Source organism: Schistocerca serialis, chromosome 4, assembly GCF_023864345.2.
Source record: "Schistocerca serialis cubense isolate TAMUIC-IGC-003099 chromosome 4, iqSchSeri2.2, whole genome shotgun sequence".
In the NCBI taxonomy this organism is placed as follows: Eukaryota; Metazoa; Arthropoda; class Insecta; order Orthoptera; family Acrididae; genus Schistocerca; species Schistocerca serialis.
This window is the reverse complement of record NC_064641.1, coordinates 274,223,128-274,234,127: the sequence shown is the minus strand read 5'-3', so window position 1 is coordinate 274,234,127 and position 11,000 is coordinate 274,223,128. Positions and strand designations below refer to the sequence as shown.

The 11,000-nt window shown below is 39.5% G+C and overlaps 1 protein-coding gene across 1 annotated transcript in view; it reads left to right on the top strand.

The window, feature by feature from the left end:
* Positions 1-313: 313 nt before the first annotated feature.
* Positions 314-11,000, top strand: part of LOC126474391 (ATP-dependent translocase ABCB1-like) — a 194,693-nt gene continuing 184,006 nt past the window's right edge. Inside the window, exon 1 of the mRNA XM_050101859.1 lies at positions 314-318. Coding sequence (XP_049957816.1) covers positions 314-318 — 5 coding nt within the window. The remainder of the gene's footprint in view (positions 319-11,000) is intronic.

Here is an 11,000-nt window from a genome sequence, read left to right as displayed (position 1 = left end):
AGTCTCCACAGTGGATTTAAAAACTGGGTATCATCAGTTGGAAATGGTACCGAAAAACCAGCCACTGACAGCAGTCCCATCGTATCGACGCCTATTGGGCTCAAGAATGTGCCAGCCACATTCCAGAGGGTATTAGTTGGAGTGCCAAGGAGACCGAAACCACACCAGTGTATGTTCTGTTTAGACGCCATTACTGTGCTTCATAAAGATCTAGAGCAGCATACACAAGAGCTGGATGAAGTATTTAAGATGTAACATTTGGGATGCTTGACATTAAACACTGAAAGCTCACTGGGTCATGTCATGAGCAAACATGGGGTGAGTGTGCTGTCTGTGATTCCTCACTGATGCAAACTTCAAAACAACTTAATTTTTAGGTCTGTGTCATTATTATAGGAAATTTATGAAACGGTTAACTGAAATCGCTAGACCGTTAACTCATTTTTCAAAAATAGGTGTAAAATTCCAGTGGGCAACCGATTGCCAAACTACGTTAGTGAAATAAAGAGACATTATCAACTATTCCCATATTAATATTTCAGAATTATGATAAAGGATTTATGTGGTTCTGTGGTACAAGCGACCAGGTGATGTGCATTCGAAGTCAGGATGTGAATTTCAGGGAAGACACATTAACATATACATCTACACAGATAAATAAAGCTGAACAGAAATAGTCGACAACAGAGAAATGAGATGCTGTGTGTTATATATTGTATTGCGTGTCTTTGCTTTTACCTGTGTGGTAAGAAATTCAAAGTTATATACCACTACGCTGCATTAAATTTGTTATTAGGATTGAAGGATCCTTCAAGAAGATTAACTCACTGGTGATTACAACTGAGTGAAATTGATTGACATACTAAACACACCCAGCAGGATGAAAAGCAATGCTGATGCGTTAAGCAGAAAGATTATAAGGCATATGAGTATTGGCGAAGTGGGAAGATGCACAGACCACTAATGCAGATTGCCAGTTATTTAGGACACAGCTGCAGTTCGCTATGCCCAACCTTCTGTTGTGTAGGTTGGCGGAGTTCTGGCCAAACATCGTGGTATCACCAGCTCAGAGGGATGAAGTGTTCAACGAAGCACAGGATCACATATCAGCAGGTCATAGAGTATGAAGGGCACCTGTTCGTCGAATAGCTGAACAATACTGATGGATGACATCCAGGATGGCTTGAACTGTCACTCCAGGTTGTGAAATGCTGTTATTCCCGGCTAAGGCAGAAGTGATTGCGTGCCAGAGGATGTTCTGACGCCACACCCATACTTTCTAGGAGTAGGTGTGCAGTGAGTTTACTATGAACTCGGTTAACTCCGTGTTTGTTCCACAAATAGTAATATTGAGCTGTTACAAACAAAGTTGGCCCAAAAATTTAACGAGGTTGTAATCACAAAATAGTGAAATATTTGTTTTGGTAGAACCTGTATTATAGTGGATACAACATTCTGTCTCCCAGATACCATCATTGGAACAACCATAACGAACCATACACCACTCTTGGTGTGCTGAAAGAACATTAGACCTGTTGCCAACTCAGAATATGACATATTTAAATGGTACCCTAAAACCAGACACTTCTCATTCATTGTATTAACGTATAGCTTCACAGAAGTATCGTGTTATCAATGAAAAATGTTCCAGCACATATAACAGTATCACAATAATCGAAATGATAACTTTATCGTCTTGAGTATCTCGATTTTTGGTGCTGTTGTGGTTCTCGTTTTGTGTTACCTGCATCTACCTCAGGTGGAAAGCTGCGCACCCTTGGGGACTCTCAGTACATCAACTAACAGTGGATTGTGTTACCTGTAGCAAGTAATCGTTAGTTAGGTAAGAATTAGATTAGAAACTTCTGGAGAAAGAAGGATAAATGCTACAGCGAAGCATAAGAAGGAAATGAGCAGAAAGATTTACTGTTCACTGACTACTTACGAATCCGTCGAGAGGGCAGAATTTGGAGATGACATTGAATTAGTCTCTAAGTAACGGTTCAGTGGAATGATGTTACTGTAGGAAAGCAAAATCCGCTATAGCAGATGTAGGAAATGGTGTTTACATTATAGTAGGCTACACTCAATGGTCCTTGTGGTTAAATCGAGGAAACAGAATGTGCTGTATGTAATTGTCAGCTTCTAAGTTGGTTATCAAACTTTGCATAACTGCCGTGAATTGGATCCAGTGGCCCAAATCTCCAGAAGGGGAATGACGTCCGGCGTTGTAATTAATTTTCTTGGCCTGGCTGGGTAAAATTGCGATATCACCCACGGATAATGCAAAATGCTGTGAAAACATTTCAGTTCAAGCTGACCACATGAATTTACATAAAGTGCTACGTTTTGATACTTTTAAGCACTGTCTACAAGGAATTGAGGAGGTTACCACATCCTACATCAAAGCAGAGGGACCAGGGGCTTAATACCACTGACACAGCAGAAAGGCAGAGCCGCCATGGTGTGAGCGACATGTTTTCTGCATGCATGAGCTGCCTCTATGTTGTGGCTTATGGGATAGTAACCGATGCTTTAGCAAAAGAAGAACTGCCGAAGAGCATATAAATACCATAAATATCCAAACAGAGGCACAACAGTCTGCGAACCGCAACTCTGAGGTGTACCTACGACGGTCTGTGCGTCCTTATGAATCAACAACTGATCAACTCCGGACTCTGCCACTGTTAGCTGTGGCTCGGCTGTTTGTGCAGACTTAGCTCCGCCCAACTGACTGGTGACCCGCAGGCCTACCTCAGCTGCTGTCGGCCTCCTGTCCATGTGGTCTGTGGTTCGACCTTGGGTAGCAGAGCCACGCGCCACCATCGATCGTGTAGGTAAACTAGTTGCTGCACGCCTCTGTTCGTGTGGACAGATACTACTGCTGCTGTGAGCTCTCTCATCCACGCTGGGTCCACAGTGTGATTCTGTGCCACTCGTCATACCATGTTCGGTGAAGCCAGGTTGCCGCCAGTCTGCCTTGAGGACTGCTGCCTGCTGTGTTTACCAGGTCATCTTTGTCACCGCTCTGCCTAAAGCTATCGTCTTAGGAGCACTAGCTTCTCCAGGCAACGTCACAACCATTGTAGTTCACTGAGAAATAAATGAAAGTTTCATGATGATATTCCAAACGGCTATCATCCATCCACTCACCACTCCATTGATGAACCACACAAGCTGGCAAAGTGATAGTAACCTGATTTTTGCCAACACAGTTCCACCATCCACCACACCGGCCTCTATAGGGTTAAGCAAGCAATTTATTCAAACAAAAATGTACAGGTACAAATCATAAACAGCATTAATTTACGCAACTAATGTCTACTACCCCCCCCCCCCCCCCAAGAACCATGGACCTTGCCGTTGGTGGGGAGGCTTGCATGCCTCAAGGATACAGATAGTCAGTGATACAGATAGCCGTACCGTAGGTGCAACCGCAACGGAGGGGTATCTGTTGAGAGGCCAGACAAACGTGTGGTTCCTGAAGAGGGGCAGCAGCCTTTTCAGTAGTTGCAGGGGCAACAGTCTGGATGATTGACTGATCTGGCCTTGTAACACTAACCAAAACGACCTTGCTGTGCTGGTACTGCGAATGGCTGAAAGCAAGGGGAAACTACAGCCGTAATTCTTCCCGAGGGCATGCAGCTTTACTGTATTGTTAAATGATGATGGCGTTCTTTTGGGTAAAATATTCCGGAGGTAAAATAGTCACCCATTCGGATCTCCGGGCGGGGACTACTCAAGAGGATGTCGTTATCAGGAGAAAGAAAACTGGCATTCTACGGATCGGAGCGTGGAATGTCAGATCCCTTAATCGGGCAGGTAGGTTAGAAAATTTAAAAAGGGGAATGGATAGGTTGAAGTTAGATATTGTGGGAATTAGTGAAGTTCGGTGGCATGAGGAACAAGACTTCTGGTCAGGTGAATACAGGGTTATAAATAAAAAATCAAATAGGGGTAATGCAGAAGTAGGTTTAATAATAAATAAAAAAATAAGAATGTGGGTAAGCAACTACAAACAGCATAGTGAACGCATTATTGTTGCAAAGATATACACGAAGCCGACGCTTACCACAGTAGTACAAGTTTATATGCCAACCAGCTCCGCAAATGACGAAGATATTGATGAAATGTATGATGAGATAAAAGAAATTATTCAGATAATGAAGGGAGACGAAAATTTAAGAATCATGGGTGACTGGAACGCGATAGGAATGAAAGAGGAGGCCGCCTGGTGAAATTTTGCACAGAGCATAACTTAATCATAGGTAACACTTGGTTCAAGAATTATGAAAGAAGGTTGTATATATGGAAGAAGCCTGGAGATACTGGAAAGTCTCAGATAGATTATATGATGGTAAGACAGAGATTTAGGAACCAGATTTTAAATTGTAAGATATTTCCAGGTGCAGATGTGGACTCTGACCACAATTTATTGGTTATGAACTGTAGATTAAAACTGAAGAAACTGCAAAAAAGTCTGAATTTAAAGAGATGGTACCTGGATAAACTAACAGAAACAGAGGTTGTAGAGAGTTCCAGAGGGAGCATTAGCGAGCGATTGACAAGAATGCTTGAAAGAAATACAGTAGAAGAAGAATGGGTAGCTTTGAGAGATGAAATAGTGAAGGCAGTAGAGGATCAAGTAGGTAAAAAGACGAGGGCTAATAAAAATCCTTGGGTAACAAAAGATACATTGAATTTAATTGATGAAAGGAGAAAATACAAAAATGCAGTAACTGAAGCGTGGAAAAGCAATACAAACGTCTCAAAAATGAGGTCGACAGGAAGTGCAAAATGACTAAGCAGAGATGGCTAGAGGAAAAATGCCTACAGGAAAATTAAAGTGACCTTTGGATAAAAGAGAACCACTTGCATGAATATCAAGAGCTCAGATGGAAACCCAGTTCTAAGCAAAGAAGGGAAAGCAGAAAGGTGGAAGGAGTATATAGAGGGTCTATACAGGGACGATGTACCTGAGGACATTATTATGGAAATGGAAGAGGATGTAGATGAAGATGAAATGGCAGATACGATATTGCGTGAAGAGTTTAACAGAGCACTGAAAGACCTAAGTCGAAACAAGGCCCCGGGAGTATACAACATCCAGTAGAACTACTGATAGCCTTGGGAGAGCTAGACCCAACAAAACTGTACCATCTAGTGCGTAAGTTGTATGAGACAGGCGAAATACCCTCTGATTTCAAGAAGAATATAATAATTCCGATCCCAAAGAAAGCAGGTGTTGACAGATGTGAAAACTACGGAACTATCAGTTTAATAAGCCACGGCTGCAAAATACTAACACGAATTCCTTACAAACGAATGGAAAAATTGGTAGAAGCCGACCTCGGGGAAGGTCAGTTTGGATTCCGTAGAAATGTTGGAACACGTGAGCCAATACTGACCCTACGACTTATCTGAGAAAATACATTAAAGAAAGGCAAACCTACGTTTCTAGCATTTGTAGACTTAGAGAAAGCTTTTGACAATGTTGACTGGAATACTCTGTTTCAAATTCTGAAGGTGGCAGGGGTAAAATACAGGGAGCGAAAGGCTATTTGCAAATTTTACAGAAACCAGATGGCAGTTATAAGAGTCGAGGGAAATGTAGCCTGTCGCCGATGTTATTCAATCTGTATATTGAACAAGCAGTAAAGGAAACATAAGAAAAATTCAGGGCAGAAATTAAAACCCATAGAGAAGAAATAAAAACTTTGAGGTTCGTCGATGACATTGTAATTCTGTCAGAGACAGCAAAGGACCTGAAAGAGCAGCTGAACGGAATGGACAGTGTCTTGAAAGGAGGATATAAGATGAACATTAACAAAAGCAAAACGATGATAATGGAATGTAGTCGAATTAAATCGGGTGAAGCTGAGGGTATTAGATTAGGAAATGAGACGTTTAAAGTAGTAAATGAGTTTTGCTATTTGGGGAGCAAAATAACTGATGATTGTCGAAGTAGAGAGGATATAAAATGTAGACTGGCAATGGCAAGGAAAGCTTTTCTGAAGAAGAGAAATTTGATAACATCGAGTATAGATTTAAGTGTCAGGAAGTCGTTCCTGAAAGTATTTGTATGGAGAGTAGCCATGTATGGAAGTGAAACATGGACGATAAATAGTTAGGCAAGAAGAGAATAGAAGCTTTCGAAATGAGGTGCTACAGAAGAATGCTGACGATTTGATGGATAAATCACATAACTAATTAGTAGATATGGAATAGAATTAGAGAGAAGATAAATTTGTGGCACAACTTGACTAGAAGAAGGGATCGGTTGGTAGCGCATATTCTGAGGCATCAAGGAATCACCAGTTTAGTATTTGAGGGCAGCGTGAGGGTAACAATGGTAGAGGTAGACTAAGAGATGAATACACTAAACAGATTCAGAAGGATGTGGGTTGCAGTAGGTACTGGGAGATGAAGAAGCTTGCACAGGATAGAGTAGAATGGAGAGCTGCATCAAACCAGTCTCTGGACTGAAGACCACGACAACAACAACAATTTCTATTACTTGTCTTTTCAAGCATGATGGTGATTGGGGGGTGGGTGGGGGGGAGGGATGGGAAGTGTGTCTGCAAAGACTACTTTTACATTGAAAACTTTCGCTCCTATCGCAGTCGAATACTATGCATTTGTAGGCTCATTATTAAGTATTCGTTATACACGAAAGAGCGAAAAATAAAAAAATGAAATATCCGACTTTTGGAAGTACTATTTTAAAACAATTAACGAAGAATGGCACCTACGCAAAATTTTAAATAATTCTGAAACAGTTTAAATCTCCATTTATAAACACTGTGTGTTGATATTGATTGTAGCATGAACGAGTTGTAGAGACAATTCGTTCATAAAAGAACTGATGAGAGTGACAATAAATCGTGAAGTTCTACTCCCAAATAACTAAATTTAAAATCACCATAATGTGTAACCTAATAACACCACTTGAAGATGCCAAATGGTTATTACTCGACAATGCCTACAAAGATATTGTGGTGTCAGACCCTAAACCTCTGCCTACTGTCAGTAGCTGACCTACACACCTGCTTTTCATAAGTCCCAACACACTTTTACTCTGCAAGCATTTATTCACAGGTGACGAGTGTAGATTCACTTCCGTGCTAAGTAAACCAGCGACCATTTGAAGTCCAACATTTCTTTTCTTCGAAAGAATAACTCTTCCTCGCCGAGTCTCTCGTCTCATTAACTTTAATTTGTTTTTCACTGGTGTTTTAAAGAGAATCGTACGTGCCAACTAACTCATTACTTCTCTTTTCCTTCTTCGCGGTAGTCAACTGCAAGAAGTCTTCGCAGGTTAGTTAGTTACTTACATTATTTACAGCATCATAGGAACATTTATCCTAATCGTAAATGGAATTCGTAGACCAATTCTCGGCGCAGATATCACCCCTACACTCTCGGATGATTCCAAATCCGCACAATGACTGGGATTTCACAAATTCATGTAATGTTAAAATAGCGTCACTAGTCAGAACGGAATATTCTATAATTAACCATAAACTGAAAAGAAGTAATGATCAGTAACTAGCGTTATTCGAAAACATCACACAAAAGCTTACGCTAAAAGTTTTCTTAAAATGTCAGACTGATTGTGCAGACGAACTTAGTATTGTCACTCGAAAGATTAAGATACACAGTGTCTAACAATGCTTAAGCTCTGTCCCCATTAACCTCGAATTTAGTTTTCCCATTAAAAATGTTTTCCATCTCCTTTTCGTATGCCACTGCTAACCCCATTTCAGAATTCATCAGGTTCATTTTCTGTGATTCTGAATTTGTTCATTAACTGCATCAGCTATACCTCAACGTTCTTAAACAGATTATCGTATTCCACGCATCTGACTTCCTTTCCGATGAGTTTGTTTCTTTGTAGCTTTGTCTCTATGTTTGTTTTGCATCTGACTAGCCTAAGATCTTGAAATTCTAATCGAGTTCTGCGTCGCGCCGGCACACAATTTTTTTTAATTGTTTGATGAAATGAAGGTATTTTACAGAACAATGTTAGTCCATTTTCTGTTTACTATCTTCTGTAAACGTGTGTTTAAGACAGACGTGTGGTATTTTTCGGTAAATTCTAATGCTGTCGATAAAAATGTAATACGATAATGTTCTATATTCATTGGCACACTATATGCGAAGACTTAAGTGTGCTGACAGTGCTGCATCGATTGGAAGCTTGTGTTCAGGGGAAATACTTTAACTGACATGTACCTACAGTGTAATCATATGATGAAGGAAAGGGGCAGAGATAATTCACTAGATACCACCCAGTGTCGTATTTTTTGTTAGTTCTATTTCCGTTTTCATTGTTAGTACTATAGGATACCGCTAGATAACTCTCAAGTACAGAATTATTCCACTGTTTTCTAGATTATTACGTGGAAATTTTAAGAGAGTACAGCAGCATTAGGAAAGAATGGTCAGTGAGAGAAGCGTTGCTTCCAGGCGTAGATAACCCCTTGTACCCAGGAAAAAAGCTTAGTTACCCTTCTGCATATTACATTGGGACCAATTAAATATTTCATTAAAGGTTTGGGTAGTGCAGTCCTAGAATATTTTCTGGGTATCAATTTTGACTCATGTTACAATAAAAAAATCTGGAGGAAGCAATGACTCCAAAAGGACGTAATACATGGAAGTCATTCAGAATAATGGTATGTGTGTTCCTAGACAAGAATAGAAGTAAGAATGACATAGAAATTACAGATGCCTTAATTCAAAGCACCAGTAACCTTGGGTGCAGAATGTCAATTAAAATGCGCATCTTGCTTTCACATATTGATTTATAAAGACAGAATTTGAGAGATGTGAGTTAAGAATGTGGTGAAAGTGTTCACCAAGACACCATGGACAAAAATACCAACTACGATGGAATACAGCAACGAAAGGGGAATATATTAAGGCTTAGTGCATAAAACGAAGCAAGCATCGCACAAACGAAGAAGCCGTTTTAATGTTCATTTTATATTTGAATTTTTTCTAAATCACAGAATATCCTTTTGGAATATCTTTTCCAAAGAACTTCCTTGCTTTTACGTATTAATTATTTATGTATTATTCTGTTTGCTGAACACAATAGATACTCGTGTTCATCTAGTGTCAGTAAAAGCGAATATTTTAAAATTACACCTAAAATACTGATATTAGAGAAAAATAGTTTCACGTCATCCATCAGCATGGCGAAGTCGTATAGAGGTGTAACGGATGTAAGTGCGTATATTTTTCTACGTGGTACCTTAATATGAACTTAATTCAGTGTGTTAGTTGTTTTTGCTCTGCATTGAGCAGTGTTTCCATGAACACGTCACAAACTTAATGATTTAATGTTTCTTGTGTGGTCGTAGATGCACCACTAAGTGGACTACATCTCTCAGTATAGACTAACAGTTCTGCGTCCACACGTCTACACTTCGACTCCTGACCTGCTTCCCAGGGGAAAATGAGCGTCAATGGCGTGCTCTTGCCACACGTAAATGAAAGTACTAAACAACTTAAAAATATACGACTTGTAATAGCTATAATTATTAGTGTGTATACGACGTACATACTGATTTAATGTCGTTCAGTACTCCATTCTCAGCCACCGGTAGAAATATCTGCACTTATACCCGTTACGCCCTGTATAAACGATGAGACGGTGAAGATCAACATAAAGTTGTTTACATTTTATTACTCCATGTTATTAGTGTAAACGCAAGTGAGAGCTCCCTTTTTCTCTCTTTTTAGCCATCATTACCTGTGTCAGAAGGTGCTTTGTCATCAGCTTCTACATCTACAGAAGTACGTCACAGCTCTGGTCAAGTCATGAAGTTTGGAACACAGAAAATTCTGCCTGACGCAGATATGTAAGTTGCGGAATAATATCTACAGAATTTTTGCTACATTTTTATTTGTCAGTACTAAGCTACTGACGTAGTTTCCTAAAGTTAAAGAGAGCCTTTAACAGTTAACACGGGAGTTTAGTAGTAACATTGTTCAATCAAAGTTACTAATTACTTCTAATTAAGCTTTCATAACCAGTTATGGAGTATTATACACACTTCATCAACGGAAAGGAACTACTTTCATTTTCCCACGATGTTGATGTATAGATAGCTCAGAGAAGTTCGGTATCTTCAGCAGATCTACGAAGCTGTGCTCGTTGTGATTCAAGGGGGCAGGAGTGAAAGGATAAGACTTATGAAACAAAAGAAAAAATTGCAGCCAAATAAAAACAAACATTTAAGGAAAATAATTTCACTCTATTTGAAAGTATCCATCTCTTCACACCTCTTAAAGCAAGATTTGCTTCTGGGCAGTATTCTGTGCCCTGTTGCTCTACTCCTTGCACTGTAACGTTCTTTGATTCTCCGCAGTCAAAAATTCTTTCATCTGGCTACACTTAAAAACTAGGTTTCTTTACATGCTACCTCAATTCGCCCATGGCATATAATAAATTGTCCAGAAGAAATATTTTAGACTACATTTAGTCTTCCTGTATGATCTGTGAGACTTTTTAAGTTGTAGGGCAAACAGTTCAGAAACATTTTTTGTTGCATATTGAACTGTTTTACGAGCCTCTGACAGCTTCAATGAAAAGATAATTCTTGCCGCTATTATTATAAGTATGAACATCATTATTCTTCTGACATTGTGCTGGAATATTTATGACGGACTTAATTAGCGAATATATGTGCTGTGATGTGTAATTAAATGCCTAATGCCTTGAGGAGATACCTACATGACGAGCACATATTATCCTTACTGTTAGCTTTTGTGCAAACAATATGTTCCTTCTAAGTGATGAGTTATCTCAGAAAATTATTCCAGAGGACAGTATTGAGTGGAAATATAGTCAGGATGTAGATTCGTTTGTATCCAAGATAAGCAGTTATATGAAAGGCAAAAGTAACTGAACTTCATTGTTTGTGAAGCTCGGTTTTCATTGGTATGTATACCAAAAAATTTGGAGCAATCAACCCTGTTTATTGACACCC